General features: G+C 29.1%; 1 protein-coding gene and 1 long non-coding RNA gene across 4 annotated transcripts in view; one reads left to right on the plus strand and one right to left on the minus strand.

The window, feature by feature from the left end:
* LOC122522245 overlaps positions 1–21,517 on the minus strand; it is a 63,430-nt gene that overhangs the window by 6,180 nt on the left and 35,733 nt on the right. Inside the window, exons 2-12 of one of the 3 annotated variants that reach the window (XM_043643138.1) lie at positions 13,991–14,110; positions 13,423–13,578; positions 6,389–6,578; positions 4,368–4,432; positions 3,930–4,094; positions 3,235–3,404; positions 2,795–2,986; positions 2,008–2,604; positions 1,714–1,915; positions 1,412–1,619; positions 1,197–1,326 (exon numbers count right to left, since the gene is read on the minus strand). In XM_043643138.1, the coding sequence (XP_043499073.1) occupies positions 1,197–1,326; positions 1,412–1,619; positions 1,714–1,915; positions 2,008–2,604; positions 2,795–2,986; positions 3,235–3,404; positions 3,930–4,094; positions 4,368–4,432; positions 6,389–6,578; positions 13,423–13,578; positions 13,991–13,993 (2,078 nt within the window). In that variant the 5' untranslated portion in view covers positions 13,994–14,110. The remainder of the gene's footprint in view (positions 1–1,196; positions 1,327–1,411; positions 1,620–1,713; positions 1,916–2,007; positions 2,605–2,794; positions 2,987–3,234; positions 3,405–3,929; positions 4,095–4,367; positions 4,433–6,388; positions 6,579–13,422; positions 13,579–13,990; positions 14,111–21,517) is intronic. The other 2 variants (XM_043643136.1, XM_043643135.1) reach the window with 2 other exon arrangements.
* LOC122522246 lies at positions 12,069–14,496 on the plus strand. Its single transcript, XR_006305019.1, has 3 exons — positions 12,069–12,450; positions 12,535–13,678; positions 14,094–14,496. It is a non-coding gene; the product is annotated as an uncharacterized LOC122522246 (long non-coding RNA).

Consider the following 21,517-nt stretch of genomic DNA (forward strand, 5'->3'; position numbering starts at 1 on the left):
ATCCTGTGCTCGTTTGTACTGTCAGTTACAAAATATATACACTCTGTATATATTTTGGCATCATATATTATATGTATTATATAAATTAAAAAATTCTATATTCACCATCACCATGTCTTGTAATGCGAAGATCACAGCCCGAGATTAGAATTGTCTGTGACTTTTGCACTAAAGCAAAACTTGTTTTCCAAAGGACACAAAAAAAAAGAAACAAAAACGAAAAAGTACAAAAAACAAGCAAATATCAAATGCTATCTTTTGCAAAAAAACAAAATCTTGTCTTACAGCCACTTCAAACGATCAATCTTTTAAATATTATTATTACATGTATATATGTATAATATTTAATATTAAGTAAAATTAAGCCGAGTAATAATAATTACTACGCTATATATAACCCAAACATATTTTGCTGACATTGTCAAAAATCAGATCACGTATACGTATATGCATTAGAAATATTTATGTACGTAAGATAAATGTGTAAAACGGACGTTCAGACCTTTGGTTTAAGACTTTGGGCTGGTGCTGGAGGAGGTGGCGGTTTTTTATTATAAAAAGGAGCTGGCGATTTTTTGAAAGCATCTTTTCTCTCAGGCAACATAATACCACTCGAATTCGGTGTAATATTGTCATCGTCATCGTTCGTGGTTGCGCTCGAATTATCTTTCAAACTGTTTAATTTCAAATCCGTTTGAACAGTCAAATTTTTAATATTTCTCGATTGTCTCTTTTGCAATTGTTGAATACGATCGGCAATTTTTGAGCCCATTTGATTCGAACGTACCGGAGTATGATTTTTCTTTCCCTGAGATTGAGTTCTCAAATTGATCGTAATCAACGGTTTATCAACCATACAATCACTTTTTCTATTAACAATTTCAACTTTGCAAGGAGCTATCGAGTTTTTGACAAAATCAATTTTATCGCTAGAATTAATGGCATCCGGATTTGTAGTCGATATCAAATCTGTTTTCGTTATTTGAAGTTTCTCTTTGGAGGGAAAATTTGTGTTGCTAATAATGAAAATTCTTTTCGAATCTTCCGAATCACGTTGCCTGGTCGTAAAGAAACTAATAGTTTTTTCGTAGATCTCCTTACCAGCGGTGCAATTTAATTGTGGCACTCTAAATTCGCGTGATGCAAAAGCATGCGGCTTACGTTTCGGTTTTAAACGGTCGACACTAAATACGTACGTAGATAATGCACCCTTTTTCCAATGTTGACCGCAATTTTTCAGGTACCAATATCCTATCGATATGAGAGCACACATCGGTACCACGCCCAAGAAGATGATGTAAATGGCTATAATGAAATCGTTTCTCGCTGAAATGAATAAATAAGAAATACAATTATATATACCCTGTTAAATGATAATAAACGAATAGATATTGGTGATGTATTAATTTACCACCATTAGGATCCTCGGCTGGTCCACTATCCTCGGAACCACCTACGCCTGGTTGAGTGCAATCAGGTGGTCTAAATCCACGATTACAATGGCAATGACCTAGACTATTACACACTCCATTACCGCTACAATTATTAGGACACGCTTTACCACCAGACACGGACGCTCGAAGGTCAGCGATTGGCATACATTTTTGATTAACACACATCTGGAATGGATAGAAAAGTAATGGCAATCAAAATAAAACTGTTTAAACTATGTTAATAACGCATATATCATAGATATATGGGGGAATGTCTTACTTTCTCAGGTGCACATTTAGCCCCATCGGGTGCTAAACCTGGATCAACTTGATTTAATCCTAAGTCAACGATTGCCGAACGACAAGGTATTATCTTTCCACCATTATTAATAAAAGAATGACTTAGTATCGCTACTGATTCCATACCAAATTCCAATCTTTCGTTCAAATGCTTGCAATGTAACATTCCGCATAATAAATTTCTACAATATTAGAGATTCGATTTAATTGGCGTGAATAAAAATCAATGTAAACGAGCGAGTACAATCAGTAATTGTAGTAGAAATAAACTTACTGATCACTACATTTAACGTAACTAGATTCTATCCTGTTATAACCACAGTTACCAAGTTTAGAGCCTTTGTTATTCATATCGTAGCATTGAGCATCTGAGGAAGCACCTGTAGGACCCCAAAGTAATTTACATTGATCATTGTGAGTTCTACAAGAGCCTTGATAACAGAATGCCTTTCCCATGCTACAAGATTCGCCATCCATCTTGAAGACATCCACGGGACAATATTCGCTCTGACCAGTACAATACTCGGGTAAATCGCATTCATGTTCGGCGCTTCGACATTCTGTGCCAGCCGATTTAGGTCGACATGTTTTTAGGTCACAACATTCTCCAGTCGCACAACTCGCATTTTTATAGAGCATGCAAGTAGTGGCGTCGCAGCAAGGATTGTCACATTTCTCTTCGAGACCGCAGTCGCATTGTTCACCAGGTTCAACAAATCCATTACCACATATAGGACTGTCAAAAAGCTTTTGAGGTTTATTTCTTAAGCAATAATCCATACCATGTTCAAAAGCTAATGCTAAATGTTCCAAGGAACAAGTTGACCAATGTGACGGACCAAAAGATCCACTCGATGGTGCCATAATACATCTTTAATAAAAAAAAATACGCCTGCATGTATTTGAATCATTCGATTAGATTACACTAGTTGTAAGCTAAAGATTTTTAGACTAACGGTGGGCAATCATTGAATATTTAAAAATGTATGAAAAATATTTGACACGGCTTTTATTATCGAAGAAATTGCCCACCCTTGGTATCAACTTACAACGTCACTTACTTGTCTTCTGGGCATTCGCAATCAGCAGTATCATGTTCCATACCAAAGTTATGGCCCATTTCATGGGCTACTGTGGCGGCTACCAAGCCTACTACATTCGAGTGATCGAAAGAGACACCACCAGAAAATTCGTAAGTACATATCGGTCCTTTCAATGCTTTTCCAACTACTCCACCTTCGAATCGTATTCGCCTGCGATCGTAAAATACAAATCGTCAAAATTCTTACGAATTAATTAATAAATGAATTGAATGCGTATCTTCTATGAAATGAATTCGCATAACATTCGATGAAAATATTCTAAATGTGCATGCATTAATTGTTAATTAGTAAAAAATATAACTTTATTCATCGATTTTACGAATAATTAATTTTCCAAACTATTTTTGGGGATGAGCGGGTTATATAAACTTATGATATATATTTTTTCTTATACTCACGTTAATAATTGAGCATTGTCGTTGGGCATATCATGTACTAATTTTTCTCTACGATATCGTAAAAAATTCGAAAGCGTGTTGTCACCGTTTGGAGAGAGAGCTATTTCATCGGCATCAGTCCACACTTGAACGCCCACCAATGCGACGAATATATTAAGTGGCATAAAAAGCTACAAACAAACATCCAATCGTTTTATTCGAATTATAATAATAATAAAAATCGCTATAAAAATCACGACAATCATGATTTTTACCTTGACTTTTAACACATTGCTGATTTATTTTTCACGTTTATTTCTATACGTTTTTTTTAAATTCAAATAAACAATGTCTGTTTGATGTACCGAAAACGATACACATGACAGGGAACGTATTAAATAGCAAGTATTTTAAATAAATAATCAATACTTATGATACGGTGTTGGATTACATTACGGTTATTGATATCCTTATTATAAATACTAACTAGATATTTATTTTAAACATCGATCAAAAAACATTTTATTGAACATATCGTACTCAATAGCATCCATGAATATCAAATTTAATCAAAATATTGCAAACTATTTCTAGTTGTTTAAGAAGTGTAACTAATATTTTTTATTGATATTTAATCTATGTCGTGATTCGATCGCAATCCATTTAAATATAATCTACCGTAAATGCATAAATATAAGATAAAAATATATACTAACAGCATTAACGATATTGGCGATATTTTTGCAGTGATGGTAAACCTTGTTCAATTTCTCATCATGTGCTATATATCCTTTCTTATCGATTACTAAAACCAGCTCGATGTAACGCGATTGTCTGTTAGCATTGTAAGGACCCCTGATCGATTCGGCTGCTCTTTTATGCTGCAAACGTGAAAATAATTAATGATCATTAAGACGTTCTAGTTTCTTAAATCCTCGGAATAATCTGACAAATCCTTCGATCATTTAAATATTAGAAGAAAAAGGACGTATTTATAACCTCTTATATTATATTATATTATATTATCTAATATTATATTATATTGGAATACGACTTCAAGTCAGAAGGGAATTTAGATAATTCAATTATGAATCAGATTTTATAACAAGAAATATAAAACTGAAGCAGTTTCTTAAACAATCGTCATTACTTACCCTTAACAACCTTTTAGCTTCACTACGGTGACTGTCCAGAACGTTGTGCGGTGTTCCTTCATAGCCTGCAACGAAATGGGGTTGAAATAAAAGATAAAAATAAGCAAAAAAAAGTAAATAAATAAAAAGTTATTTTCCAAGGATGCGATCCTCGAGAAATTTTTCCTAGGAGTTTAAGGACAAAGAGCTAGAGCTAAACGATCAGGACAAAATCTTGCTCCCACATTCGTTAAAACAGTTAAGGAGAAACCAGTATTTCTTGTCGTTTCCAAGCACGCTTCTTCTGTCCACAAAAGGAGCGTGCATCGTGTGGATCTTGCAAGGACACCGTTTCTAGAGGAATATGGTGCTCCTAAGGGAGTCGTGTAATTCTTCTTCTTAAGTTGAAAGAAGTTCAAACGATCGATTATTATTCTACCTTGACAATAAAGCTGTTCAAGGATTCAATGATGTATAAATAGAAATTATTATGTAAGAATTATATGTTTTTCTATCTGTAGCAATTTATTCGTCCTTTTGAATTCTTTTTTTGCCCCTTTTTTTGATATTGTGTTTTTTCTCTCACATATAAATAGAAATTATTATTATAAGAGTTAATATGGTTTTTTTTGTTCGATTATCTGTATTTACTTTTTTTTTTCATTTTCTTCTCTTGTTCTTGTTTTTACTCTTGTATCTTTCTCACATAGAAGTAGAAATTATTAATAAGAGTTATGTCTTTTTAATAATTTATCTTTAGTTTATCCGTTTAATGTATTTCGAAGTTTGCTTGTTAAACGTATGAATAATTTGTTCATCTATATTATACGCATGACATAAAGCAAAGATAACTATTTATTTTACAATTTGATGTACTTTTTATAATATAGTAGCTTGGTAGAAGTAATATCTTTGTCATTTAAATTTCCCTTCAGACAAATAATAATTTTGAAAATATTGAAAATAAAACATTAAAAGAATTTAAAAATTAAATGAGTCGAAGTAATCTGTTCGTTTCTTTTTCCTTAAATAAAAAAATACAATTTATTATAGAAAAATATTATTAATCACTTCGTCATCTCTTTATCCGTTATTTTCTATTGTTTTTTTTAATCCTTCTTTTTCTATTTTTCTTTCCTCAGCTTATTTGTTTATATTGTTCGTAACATTTTTATCTGTACTTATAATTTTATAAACTTTACTTTTGTCTTTTTATTTATTCGCGTCTATCTACAAAAATATAAGTAATTAACTATCAATTATTCTTCATTTTATTTTATTTATTTGTTCGTCGATTTTTCAATGATTAATTTTTCAACGATCGATTTATTTTCTATCTATTCCTTTTATATATATATCTACATATATATATCTACCCTTTTTTTAAACTAATCTACCTCTATTTGTCTGTCTGTATTTTTTTGTTTTTATTTTTTTTTAATTTACCAATCAATCAATCAATCAATCAATCCAGTAGTTTTCGTTCTTTTAACCCGTCTTTCTTTCTCTCTCTCTCTCTCTCTTTCTTTCTGTCTGTCCGTCTATATATCTGTTTCTATTTTTCTCTTTAAAGTTATGCCGTTTAATTAGCTTCGGGCAACGATGAACGGAAACTTTCTAACGGAAATGCAAGTCTGGCTTTACGAGGCAATGCGTTATCGTCAGAGCTAGTAGGTCGATTATTATTATTTGATATGATTTTGAATATCAACTACAGTTTCGTTCTTAGGTAGAGTAATATGTTAATTCAACATAATTAATTATTCTATCTATAATAAATTACAACTAATCTCTATAAATTTTATTAATAGATCAACAACATCGGTGAGAACGAAATGAACACAAATATAGACTGGTTTGATGAATATTAATAAAAATAAACAAAACTTTGTATAAATATTTTTACGCGAACACAAAATAACAAATGTGTGTTGACATCATTAGTACTGCAGGTTGAAGTGATAGAGAATTACATTTCTAACCGTTTTCAATCATTATCACAGAGAAACTAGGACTATAATATTGTAGAATGTACAATTTACCACAAGTCTTATTCGCAACGAGGTCATCTTGTTTATAGAGATAATGTTTAGAGTCCAAGGTATCTTTTTCTGGTTGAATATGATGAAGATTTTCACCGTCGAAGATGACACCATGTAAGCCATTACAAGTGGACAAGGCTACCCATGATCCAGGAACATCACGTACGCTACCCTGATAGTGACAGAGTTCCTGAAAATATTATGATTAGATTTAAAGAGAGTGTTAAATGAAAATTTGATTAATTTTATTTAAAATCAAATATCAAAATGAATATTAACGAATAACATTTTAGTACATTGGTACAATATACTCATTTCTTGTCAGTGTATTTTTGTGCGCGTGTGTGTGTGTCTTTTGAGAAAAGGCAAATTTTTTAACAAGAGTTATAATTGTTAGTTACAAACTAAAGATGATTATTTCTCAAAGAGGATTAAGTTTAAATTCCCCGATATTTGTTTGAAATTGTAACATCAGCCATTTCTCTATCGTTTTGTTCAACTTTCTCGATGAATATCCTATTTCAATGGTTATTATTATATAATTGATTTTCTAATAACGTAATATTACACCTGTAAAAAGTTTTACTCTTCTCTTTTGCTGTGTTATTCGTCATAATAATCGAAATGTTAGAAATTTGTATTTATTGTATTATATTACTATCTGCTTTATATTTAAAATTTATTTTATTATACACATCTACATTTTTATTTATTTGATCAATATCTTTAACATCTTTTATACTATATATTTAAAATATTAACACTATTTATATTAATTGGTATAAGTTAATGGCCTAGCCACACACACATTATCAGATTACTAATTCTCATTCGATCACTATAATCAAGCAATACGAGCACGGTTAGTAACATGAATGGGGTAACCCATCCGGAAAAACAAAAGACAAAAAACCGTGTGCTGTTGACTCCAAAGAGGCGATAAAAAGACACGATCTTTGATTGTATTGAATAAGTGTGAGAAAGTATTATTAGAAAAGTGATTCGAACCCGTAAAAAGGAAGAATAAAAAAAACGAAATATTAATTGTAGCAAAGCGACAACTTATACATTACATATTTATATTTTATTATAAATATTGACCATTTATTTAAAACATTGATTACAAAATTTTTTCAAAAACACTGACCTATTAAACAATCGTCATAAATCTACGAATATACTCCAGTTACTCACACTATTTTCTTTTGTAATCTAATCTATTTTTTTATTTACTCTGTGCACGTAATACGCGTTTTTCGCGTATTTTTATTAAAAATTACATACAAATAAATTGAATTATATCTAACGTTTCGAATGAGTAAATATCGTACATGGAATATCATCAAAACACGAATGAGTACGCTATAGTCCGTTGCGTCCATTGATTTCATACTATACGCAATTGAATTAATTAACTCGTATTCCCCAGTTAACATTCTCTTTCTTTCTCTTTATTTCTCTCTCTCTCTTTGCCATTGCAAGCACATATAAATGCGTATTCATATTTTATTATCGTTATTTTACGATTATGAATATTGCATAGTACATTCGATTATTTATGAATTTTTCAAAATCAAAGTGAATTTTAAACTATTCGATATTCGATTTGGCGTGGGATAAAAAGTAATGTCGAATTTGAATAAAAACTTTTTCTTCAAGTATTTTTATTCGTTTTTGTTTTTATGCACTAAACGAAAATAAAAAATTAGAAGTCAATAATGTTTCGATACCTGTTAAAGCTCACGTACACATCTACATAGTTCGTAAAAAAATGTATTTAAACGCTTTACTATAATATTTATAATAAATGTACGTATATTAATTGGAATTAAGTAATCAAAATTTCATCGCTGCATTGACACCACCGTATCATTTTGTCCTAAACTGCATTAACATTACATTTGTTTGGGTCTTACTTTGTAAAAAGTCAATACATTAAATTTATTTAACATAAACTGAGAAATTTATTTACAAAGTCCAAAATATACATTTCAAAAATAATTGTTTATCAAGATTTTTTTTATAAATATTCTTTAAAAATTCCTCAAAACATGACAATAAAATAAAAGAAGGTTTTTAAGGATACTGGCAAAAATGTAACATGCAACATACTGCAAGCATTAATAAAACAATAAATATAAAATAAGTTAAATTCTTTCTATTACACCATAATAAATAGATCTATCAAGAGATTAAAATTATTTATTATAGTGCTGGCCGTTCCGTTGAGATAACAAATGTTCTGAATTCAAATAAAGATATATTACCCATAATAGTTAATCTCTCCAAAAAATATATTTCATATTTCGCTGAATATTTCAATTACATATCAAAATCCGATTGAGGAATTAGTTTTCTTTTTGCTCATTATTATTCTTGGTTCTTATCGGATTTAGCGGCTTCAAGACGTTTCAGATATTTTTTTACTTTAACCTCATGGTCTCTTAAAGCATCCGCAAGGTAACTAACTGGCCATGCTGGATGTCTTTCTATTAATGTCTTTAAAAATGCCGTAATTAAATCTGCATGAATCAAATTATTCGGAATATGTGTCTCGTAATAAGCAGGATATATTCTGAATTCCTCAAACCAATACTCAACTGTCGGATAACATACAATATCAGAAAAATTAAAAAGCTTCAAAGACTCAATCTCACAAGAAGTATCTATAACACTCTTTTTATTTTTAAAACATTCCCACATTTTTGTCATTAATACGAAAAATTCCGGATTCATATTCGAAAGTATTTTACAAGAAGTGTGAAACTCTTTAATGTGAATTAATCATTAATCCAAATATCGAAATACTTCACTATATAAATGTTTAATTGTGCTTTTATGTAAATCTCAACGTATTTGGTTGCTATTGTAGATGACTGAAATATTATAAATTGGAATAAGTATGATAATTCGTACTGTTGTCTTAATTTAATTTGATTGGACGAGTCGATATTAATATCACTAACTGAATTTTTCAAAATATATAAACAATAATATTCCATGAAACTATACGATTCGTTTGAACAATACGTAAGAAAATAACATCAAAATGATTTGATTGTCTTTATTCTGACCGTCTGTTTATACATCATCTAGTGTTGATAAACAATGGTTTCAATATTATTGTTGAAAGTTTCACTAATATCTTAACGTATGGGAGAGTAATAATTCACTTTTATTACTGTGATTTTATGATAAAATATTCTAATCGACTATAGGTATCTTAAGAAAATTAATAGCATTAACGCCCTTTATTTAATTTGCAGTAATTTACATTTTATTTGCGCTATTCAAAACATTTGTCCAATAATACATCTTATGTAAGATATTGTCTAGTTTTTACGTTACTATAATGATTGGACATTTAAAAATATAACAATTTTTATAAATATTTGTTCGTCAGAATTAAAAAGTAATATCTTTTATAAACAATGTAGTTTGTAAAAATATTATTTCTAAGAAAAGACCGATCCATGAGTTTAAAGATATCAATTTTCTTTTTATTTTCTTTTTGACTTAAAATATTACTTTTTATTAATAATCCTATAATATACAAATTATTTCATAGCGATATTTAAAGTATGAGATAGTAATAGAGCTGACTAAAACTAAGTTTTTTTTTTATATTTTGATCAAAAAGTAAAATATAAAATGCGTGTGTGTTTTTTTTAATATGCTGGTATTTTAAACTTGCCTACAAGATTTATTTTATAATTTCTATAAAAATATATATATACATATACTATAGTACAATTACTGACAAAAATCAGTACGTTTGGTTCCTTTTTTACATACAAATTTGTTAATGGAAAAGAACAATTTCACACATTTTCGTGCACATTCTTTGAATTTAAATAAATTTCTCTTTCGCAGAATCATTCACATTTTAACATTAACGAAACAATAAATAGAATAAAAATTAAATTTTTTTCATTAAAGAAAATTAGTCTCCTAAGAGATAAAAATTATCTATTATAGTAGTGACTACTTTGTCGTGGTAAATAATTTTCTGAATTTAAGTAAATAGATCTTATCTTTAGTAACTAATCTCTCAAAAAAACTACTTTTGTTTATTTCAATTAAAATTTAAATCACACGTAGAAATCCGATTAAGGAATTTGTTTTCTCTCTACTGAAGTATAATCCATTTGTTCTCGTCCCTGGAATAGATGTATCCAAGATGTAGTATGTCGTGTTTAACATCTGAGTAAGGCAGTTTTAAAGCATCCATAAAGTGATAAATCTTCCAAAATGGGTTATTTTGTAATAATGTATCTAAATAGTGATAATGATTATTGGGTCCGAGGTATCTGAGTGAACCACAATTATTGTAATAAGGAAAAAATGAATCAAATTCGTCAAACCAAAACTCAACTGCCGCAATACATGTGTCAATAAATTCAAAGAATCTCAACGACATAATATAGTCTACAGTATTACTGATAGTAAGGTTATTATTATAACAGCTCCAGATTTTTTCCAGCGTCATGTACAATTCCGCATTCATATTAGAAACGATTTTAAAAGATGTATTAAACTTTTTAATGCGAATGAATTGTGAATCTAAATATCAAAATACTTCACTGGATGAATGTTTAATTTTGAATGTTTAATGCTTTTATGTAAATCTTAACGTATATTTGGTTACGATTGTAGATGACTAAAATATTTCAAATCGGAATAAATATAATAGTTCTCACTGTTGTCTTAATTTAATTCGATAGGATGAGTCGATATTAATATCACTAACTGAATTTGTCGAAATACATAAACAATAATATCCTGTAGAACTATACTTGTAATGGTGGAATTTGATAAATGTTCAATCAATATAGATAATGTTACCGAGCAAGGATTAATTCTATATGAGAAAATACCACAAATATTTAATAAGACGTTTATTTTATAGAAAATTTCTTTTGTAGTTAGGACAAATCAAAATGATTTTATTGTCATTACTCTGACCGAGTGTTCTTATGACATCTAGTGTTGGTAAACAATGGTTTCAATATTATTGCTGAAAGTTTCGCTAATATCTTATCGTATCAGAGAGTAACAGTTCACTTTTATTACTCTGACGATCTGGCAAGATATTCTAATCGAGTATACGTTGAAATGTTACTTGCTTTAAGAAAAAGATAACTCCGACGAAAGACATTATAAGAAATTCTTGGAAAGTATTATAATAGTATAAAGTAATTTGTATTAGATGTAACAATTAATTCAGTGCTCTTTTAACAAATTTGGTATTTATTTATAAAGTAATCATACATCTGTTATTCTTTGAAATAGTTCCCATTATTTTCGATAACTTTAATCATCGTATACATACGGAATATGGGATTGTATGTTTATATCAATATAATATAACTATACAATACTAGTAAGTAAAATATACATATTAATGTAAGAAACATAAAAGTTAAAGTAAAAGGTTTTATTTTTCTACAACTCACTCGATACCAATCGAACATTACATTCTACTATGATTTCGAGAATACATACATTAAAAACTTTTCTCTTATCGTAAATATAATATTTTTGAACACAATTTTTCTCAAATCTAAACTTCACTTCTTAATAGAATTTTTGAAATTAAAAAATGAGTGTTCGTTAATAGAAAACTTCAAATAGAAAATATAATTGGTAAGCAATGCAAAATTTGTAAAGACAAATAGGATTTGAATATAACGGATGACGAACGTCAAACAGCATCGACCTTCTCTTTCTCGTCGTACCGTTGAATTATAAAACGGAAGTTCCAAGCAGCACGAGGGCACCCTTTTCAACGTGCGTTACGAGCAATACCATCGTGACTACATTGGTGACAGTATCGACCAATCGGAGAACGAATCGTACTGTTCTATACCAGACAGAAAATTGCAAACGAAGTGGTCTGAGTCATCTCAATCGATTTTAACTGACGCCATACATACCTGTCCCAGAAGAAATAATCTAAAAGTATTTGCATGTACAAATATCGACGATTTATCGATGAAAAATCTAATTTGTGATTTTAACTGAATTATAGAAAAGAAGAGAGACGGAAATAGAAAAAATTCGTGAGTGGTTTAATCCAATATTGATCAAGCAAATTGATTTTAGACCTGGGAATCTATTATCTGAATTAAACATTTTATTTACAGATCAATGGAAAAAGGATATATCATAATTATTGGCTTGTATGAAAAATAATATCGTCAATCGCATTTTTCTTGTCATATCTGTACCCATTGCACTATTTCGATTAAACTCATTACCGAGAACGATGATTTCTAAATCTTTATAAAACTGCTGAATATCATACAAATATTTTTGTTTAAAATAAAATTCTATGTTGTATCCGTTCGTATAATGCTCGCAACGTCCATAACAAAAAATGTTATCCGTTTGACATTTCTATCGAGTTAGTAGTTACTCTAATAGAATTGTTGCTTTCTTAGAGTAATTTTATAGGAAAACAAAAAACAACAATTTGACTAACCCAATTACTTAACATAACCAGCACTACTATTACAACTAACAATACTGTCTTCATTTAAAACACACAATTTCATTTAAATTACTAGTCGATTTAGTAGCATTGTTGTTTTGTTGATGTTTCTTTTTTAATAGAAAAACAAAAGACATGTTTCCTACTAAAGTAATTACTAAACATTCGTAACTACTAACATTGTCTCTGTATAAAACGCAATCCTGACATTCATTTCATATATATGGGGATCTCATCTGGGGATATCCATCCTACTGATAAACTTAAACTGATTAATCTACAATTTTTCTATTATTTGTATTAGATAATATATGTTTTTGGATTCCCCAAATTATTTATTAGTATCGTAATCACAACAAAAATGTTTCCATTAAGAATCACAGGAAAATATTAAAATTTAGAGAAGGTCTCATATCGAATAACTGACAAGAATATTATTATAATCAATGATTACTAATCATTGAATGCGAACCCAACTTAGAAAGTTCTAATTCTTATCGATCAACTTTCAGGGAATTTGTTAATAAAATATTCAACTCACCACCCTCGACGGTGTATGGACTTTGTACGTGCCACGATGCTGATAACGTTGTTGATAGCCAACTGGTATCAGATCGGTATTTAATCGGAGATCTAACACACGCTCGACACCATCCACTTCAAAGCCGACTGTTAATATATCTGCATGATCGATATCCTGAAAGAAAAAAAAATAAACAAATGATTATTATACAATTTGTATTATCTCCAATATGATTTGAAAGATGCACCGCCGCGTTTATATCGTCCAGTTGAAGGTAATAACAGCACTGATGAATATTTATTGTCGTATAACAAAGTGAGAAATAATTGACAAGTTGAATTTATATATTCAATCATTTCAAATGTCTTGTATTTTAAATATAAAAAATATAAACTTTATATTATTTACCACCGAAAGACAAAAATTATTACATTTATCGAACATTTGGCTAGTAGTGTACGTATATGCATTTTTCGCGTCTCGTTTAAATTTTCTTCGATTATACTAAGAAAAATCAAGACGAAAATAAAAGGGAAAAATGAATGTAAAAAAGAAAAATCGAAAATTCGAACAAAATGTACGATACCATTGGCCTTTCTTCGTGGTACAGACTCTTTCAATGTCCACTCTCACGCTGTAATCTATTCTTGGCTCTCCACCAATGCAAGAATCGTTTTCGATATTCTCAGCGTTCCTCTTTCGTGACCTGCACATCGTATCTCATGGATAGGAAACGGAATGGGGAAGGGGTAGTAAAGAGGCGGGGAGAGGTAGTCAATACCACGGAGGGATGGGGGAATAGGAAGGAGTGGAGAAGGGGATGAGGAGAGGGACAAAATCTATCGCGAGAGGTCAACTACATCCTACGATTCTATAAATTCTTTATGAAGAAACATTCCGCGAAAAACGAAAATTCCTTTTTTTTCTTTATCTTGTTTTCCATCAAAATCAAATAAATGTGAACGGTAAATAAAAGAAATTATGACAAACACGTGATATTTATTGTATTTGTTAGCACATCGATTGGCAAACTCATTTTGTAAAAATCAATATACCCGTATTGTACTTTTATTAATTTTTTTTGTCGGTGTAAGTAATTTCTTGTTGATAAAATATAATAGATAATTTCATTTTTTTTTTTCATTGCCAGGATTTTGTAAAATTGAAGAGAATAAATTTGTAGTTTCAAAAATTTTATCGTGGAAATTTTATTTTAAAACGTTTTAAATTATATTTATAAAATGGAACGAAAAAACGCGTTATCAAAAACCCCATAGGAAGATCAACGTGGTAATAAATGATTTAAAAGAATTAAATAATTCTTTCTTTTTTTTCACAATAAAATGGAAACAATTCGCAGTATTGGAAAATGTTTACAAAGAAATTTTCTGTTCGGTTTCCAATTACAATTATTATCGCGTTTGAAATTTCGTTGAATTTTTTTCATTCCAGATAAATCTATCGTATATTCTCTTCTTTTTTCTTTATACTTATATTATATATTATATTTAAATATTTTCATCTTATCAATTTTATAAGAAAATAATACAAAATATTCGACTATTTAAAGCACGAAAACTAAAATAGAAATTATTATACCTTTGAAAATACAATAAAAATTAAATTAATAAATAAATAAAAGAAGAAAAACAATTGATTGATAAATTCATTAGTTGTCAGATATTTACAAGTAAATTGATTAAATTATTATGTTTAACTTCAAAGCGCCGGAACTCGATAAAATATCGATGAAAGGATAAAATGTAGATACTCATTGAATTGGTCTATAACTCTTATTAGATGCTAAATATCAAAATCCGTTAAAAGAAATTTGTTATAATTTCTACAACTCGATAACGGTATCATCTATGGAATAGCTGCCACAAATATTACATTTCTTTTGCAAAATTTAACAAATTTGACTTAATACACAAGACCGACAGAATCGAAAATATTTAAATATATATAAAAATACTCTTTATTATTATTATTTCAACATTAATATATCTCATTAGAATTGGAATTTAATGTTAAAATAATAAATGAAACTAAATGCTATCAAAATGTTCCGTATGATAACAATTATTATAATAAGATATTACATTTCGTTCTCAAAAGCAAGCAAATTTGATTGTAGAAATTTGTTTATGAAATCTATATGATCAGAAATATTGAGCAGTATCGTTGGAAACGATTCGTTCTTTGCGTATATAAAATACTTCATATTATTTATGCATTTATATCTCTCATTAAAGTTGGAATAAAATATTAATGCTCAAACTACAAATGGAAGTAATGTAAAGCGGAACGAGTTGTTTGCTAGTTTTATAAAACTTTTCCTGCTTTTTCGTGTATCCCAACGATAAAAAGTCTACCGCGTTCGTAAAGTTTCATCTCGGTTGCGGTAAAATAAAGAGAGAAGGAAAAAGATAGAAAAGAAACAGAGAGAGAGAGAGAGAGAGAGAGAGAGAGAGAAAATATATATGTATATAAGTGCGTATATAGAGACATGTATATATGAATATATATATTTTACATATATACGTACGTACACGTGTTTTCTTCGTTTCCCGCAATAGCATTTCAACGATGACATTACTCTTTATGAAATCAGTTTTTACAGTCGGAAAAAAACGTCTATTTCATGCGAACTTCACAATTGGACATCCTGTCATCGACAACGAAACGACTGCGCCAGGATACCAACAGTGAAAATAATGACAGAAAGTGTTTGAGTAAACACTCGTGTCGCCACAAATATTCACGCATCTGGTGCGTGCATTGTTAATCAAATTCTATGCTAATTCATTAATCGATATTACGAATAATTCTAACACGACATTTCATTACAAATATTTCAATAAATATTTTATAAACGTGAAGAAAAAACTGCAAATTTTATAATTTCATTCCTTTTTTTTCATTATTTTTATAGATTATATCATAAAATTCAATTTTATTTATTAAAGGTTGCATTTCATTTGCAAAACTTCCAATTTGTAATACAAAACTCCTTTATACACTAAATTGCCAATAATCAAAATAAAAAGCATCGATAGAATTCTTGATTTGCAAAAAGTATAGATGCTTCTAATTCCAAAAAAAGTTACATTTGAAATGGAAAACTTTTTTTTATATCTTAAATATTCGGTAATCAATACCGAATATTTATTCCAAACGTTGGAAGCTTGACTTTGATTTGCAAAATGGATCAATTTCATTTGCAAAAGATTGAATTGGAAATGCAAAACTCGTATACATCCAAAAGCTATTTATTAATAGAAAAGATATATTTTGTTTAGTGTATAACTTTTATGGATCGTAAAATCTCAAAAATTTCTTGTCGTTTACGAAGATGATTGTAATATTTTTAATAAAGAAGTCTCTGACGATAGAAGAAACAGAACGCATATGCGACGAAACGAACATGCGAGAAACGCGCGTACGAGAACTATAATCTCAATTCTCACGATAGTGTCAAGGTTACGGCATACTATGGTCTCTTTGTATTCTCACTTGTCTTTTATACTTATCTTTTACTGTTCTTCCATAACAAACAACGGAGGGTTGAGTCCGTTTAATGGTTTTCGCATTTAATTAAACGATACGATCTATGAATTCATTTACTTCACAATTATTTTACTTCTTCTAAATAGGTAAAAGTGCATAAATAATTTATTTTATTTGAAAATAAATATAAATATATTGAAAGCAATGATAAATTAAATTTATATTTTTCCATAAAAATTCTTTGATACAACTCATTTTTATAATTAGCACATACAACAACATCCCAGGAGTATTCGTATCCCCACTGTCAATTTAGAACAATCAACCGTGTCTTTTTACTCTCCCTTTTACGAGTTCGAGTCACTTCTCTACGAACACCTTCCCACACCTATCCAAACTAACAAAGAGATCGTATCTTTACCGTATTTTTACCGTCTCTCTGGAGTCAGTATCACATGATCATTGTTTTTTCGAACGGATCACCCATCCATGTTACTAATCGTGCCCACATTGTTTGACTTTAGTGATCGCCTAGGAACTAATGATCCAACGTATTTAGGTCGTTTACTCCTACTATAATATTAACTTTCTCATTATTTCAATAAAATTAACAAAATAAATATCTGCCCTTATATATATAAAAATGCAGAAAAAAAATTATTTAAAATTTATATAACACTTATAAGAAGAATTAATAAACATGTTGAATTGATTTTGAACTTATAGGGAAATCACTTCGATTATTGTAATATTCGGACAACGAATATAAGGCTTAATAATTGATTTTATTTAAAAACAACTATTAATTAGTATTGAGAATAAATTTGTATGAATACTGACGAAAAAAAAAATAATAATAGTATTCTTATCTTTTAATGAAAATTCTTTGAAATATCACATTCTTCCAACTTGCATATATCAAGCATACACATAAGAGAGAATATGCGTATATATATATATATATCTACATAGAAAGATATGAAGTAAAAGGAAGTGTCATTTCCGTGAGTTGTTAGAACCAGCTGATATGAACACAGAAGAAGAGTCGTTCAGGAACTATTCATTTTAACCTTGCGTAAAATATCCGCTGGAGTTGTCGAGCAGATGTCCTTCTGAATCAGTGATAACCTGTCATAACGTGTAATAGAATGTTACTCTTCTTTTACATTGTCTGTTTAAGCTATTTAAACGAAGGGCAGTTTTATGAACGAACGTTTCTTCTGAAGTAACAAATCTTCTAGGAATTTTATTGTCAAGTTAAATACTTTTGTATCTTTGTATGTGTATGCGCACGATAAATGTTCTTTTGATGTTGAAATAACAAATTTCTTCAAAATTTTATTGTAAAATATGAGTTCTGTACTTTATATGTGGGTGCATAATTAATTTACTTTAAAAGTTGAGGGTTGGAGAAAAGAGAATAAAAAAGAATTACAAAAAATAAATGCATGATGCTGTATCAATGCGTGTATCACGAAGTTGATTCAAAGGTTTTCAATCTGAAAATTTAGATGTCAAAGCTGCACCTCGCTCTGGCCGACCAGTTACTAGAAAAATCGATGAAATCATGGAAAAATCGAAGTAAAACCAGCACATTAGTAATTATGATATCGATAAGAAACGAAACATAATATTACACAACAATTTTAAACTATTTGAAGAAGACAGGATAGACAGAAAATATGGGAAAAAACTTGTTTTACTTTTGCATTAAAATACGAAGAAACATTGTCCCCCGAATCATAGTCGATTAACCGAATTTATTTTCATATATAATAAGTTAAAAGAAAAAAGAATATATTAAAAATATAAAAAAGAATTTGTCGTTCTCTTTATCGATGAATGTAACTAGGGAAGAAAAATTTGTTGAGGAAAAATGGAAGAAAATGGAGAAAGGAAAAAGTTCTTTTTGAAGTTTATCGTTCCAAGCTACTGCACGTATATCTTCAAGACTTTGCTCTTTGATGTAGCTTTTCGTGACTTTCTGTGTTGGTTACAATATATCGAGCTATTTATATACTCAATTACATACAAACGTTCACGTACATGCTTTGTATAGAGAAGCGCAACTTTCAAACGCATTATATCGCCTCGAGCATACACGTGGTTTAACACGGACTCCATTTCCTTTTGCCAACATCGATTTTCTTCATACGTGTATACGTGTATATATGTATGTATCTATGTATGTATTTAACTATGTATATATGTACTTGTGTAAGTAGAAAAATGTAGAATAAAGGGACCCTCTCCTTCACGTTTTCCTTCTTACCTCAATTCGCTTTTGCTTCTTGGTATATTGAAACGGTCAGTATGAGCAACGATTTATACTAACTTAATACAAAGTCAATTCATGAATATCAGAAAGAACATTGAACATTTATTGTTTTATCTTTTTCTCTCTTCTTGTTTCTCCTTTTTTTATCATTATTTTTGTACGCGTATAGATGCAAAAGATAAATTATTTAACTCTTTATTGGTCGAATTATTTTCTTAACTATAGAAAAAGAATACTTATGTAACATTAATCAATTTATAGATATAAATACACGTTAACAATCAATTCAGCAATTTCAATAATTTTATTTATAATGAATGAATATTATATTTTTAACTCGTTTATCACCTTTAACGTGGAAAAAATAATGATCAGTTATTACAATAAATTTCTTAATTATTTATATTTATTTATTTATTATTCGATTCAAGACACTGAAAAAACATAAATAAAACAATAAATTTGACTGTGTACAAGTTTTCCTAAAAACAAAATACGAATAAACCTCTGACAACTTTTTAAAACAAATCCAGTTCAAAGGGTTAATATTTCTATATAATAAAAAAATATATGTAATTTTTAATATATATAATATATATTTATATTCTTGTATACGGTGAGAAATAAATAATTGTGAAATTACGATCTTGTAGGATTATTTTTTGATATCTTTTTAAAGGGTCGATGAACAAGCTTGATAAAGAAAAAAAAGGAAAAGGTGACTTCTCGGCAAACTAAACCTTAGTTAAAGTAGACTAATTAAACTTTTATGTCACACAGGAGTGAGAGAGAAAAAGGGGGAAGAAGTGAGAAGAGAAAGGAAAATAATCTCATTCGCAGGAATATTACTTATCTCAAATTCTATTTTATTCTATATTACATTGTTAACCCCGCCATTTTAAAGATTATCTTTAGCTGAATTTTCATTAACATATATAATATAGCAATTAAAAAACAATTATCTATGCTTTAATTGTATGCATATGTTAATTTGTAACCCTTACGGAATACAAGTGCAATTGTAGTTTAATTAACTTCATTGTTGCCGTCAAAAAAATATTTATAGTTAGAATAACAGACTAATATTCAAATGTAGATATGAAATATAATAATTATTATTGATATTATTATTGGATTGTTGAATTAATTCTCGTTCTTTATTAATAGAGCTATTTCAATATGCAAAGTCATTGTTTGCTAGTTTAAGCTTATAGGAAACATGCTCTGTCTAAAGCAAATTGCAGAGATTGATTTAAACGATTTTTTAGATAAATAACAAAGAATGCCCTGGTCAGCCGAAAAAGTTTGAATATAAAGAATTGAAGGTACCGTTGGAAAAATATTCATGTCAGACGTTCTAAGAGTTATCGGAAACACTAAATGTCGATAAGTCAACCGTTAGCAAACGTTTAAAAGCAATGGAAATGATCTAAAAGGTAGAAAACTGGGTCCCATATGAATTCAGGGAACAAAACATTGTGAAACGTTTAACCATTTGTGAAATGCTGCTTCAAAGATAAAAATGGAAGTCCTTTTTGCATCGAATGTTGACTGACGATAAAGGACACAATATATAAGTTATACTATATATTATATATCTTATATATAGGACAATATAGGATATAGGACGATAAAGGACATTCTTTTAGAATAAACATTGATTTTGATTGCAAAAAACAAGGATAACTAATTCAACCATCAGATAAATATCCAATAAGATATATAATAATTTGTGTTGAAACGTAAATTAATTATTGTTTATTTCTATTTTATTCATTGATAATTGTTAATATGTAGATTTTTGATACATGGAATAATTCGAATTTTTTTCTTATTGGTTCAATAGATTTGGTAGAGAACAGACATATGCTTGAACTTTGTCACTTGACACAATCTTCCTTCAATTTCTTTTCCTTCCCTAAACGTATATCAAAGAAAGAAAGAGTGAGAGTAGCAACGCGAGATGTAGCAAATATCTCGACTCCGTTGTCGGATTTTACATTCATGCAACGTAACGATATTTGCATTGAAATTGTTGCACCCGAGCGTGAATCGAGTCTTGCATTGGAAACTACCGAGGGAGACAGAGAAAAATAAAGAGACAGATATACAAATATAAACATACGTGTCGAAGAATATTTAATTCGTGCCTAAGAATAATGATATTTTATAACTTCTGCAATATTTATTAATATTTAAAGAAGAATTCAATACAGTAAAAGACACTTCAATTATTTGAAAAGAGTTGTTATTTATAATAAATTAATTATTTAATCGTGAAATAAATTTTTATTTATTGAATGAAAATAATAAATATTTCTTATT

The sequence above is a fragment of the Polistes fuscatus genome, unplaced genomic scaffold (assembly GCF_010416935.1).
Source record: "Polistes fuscatus isolate 324 unplaced genomic scaffold, CU_Pfus_HIC Scaffold5, whole genome shotgun sequence".
NCBI classification, from domain to species: Eukaryota; Metazoa; Arthropoda; class Insecta; order Hymenoptera; family Vespidae; genus Polistes; species Polistes fuscatus.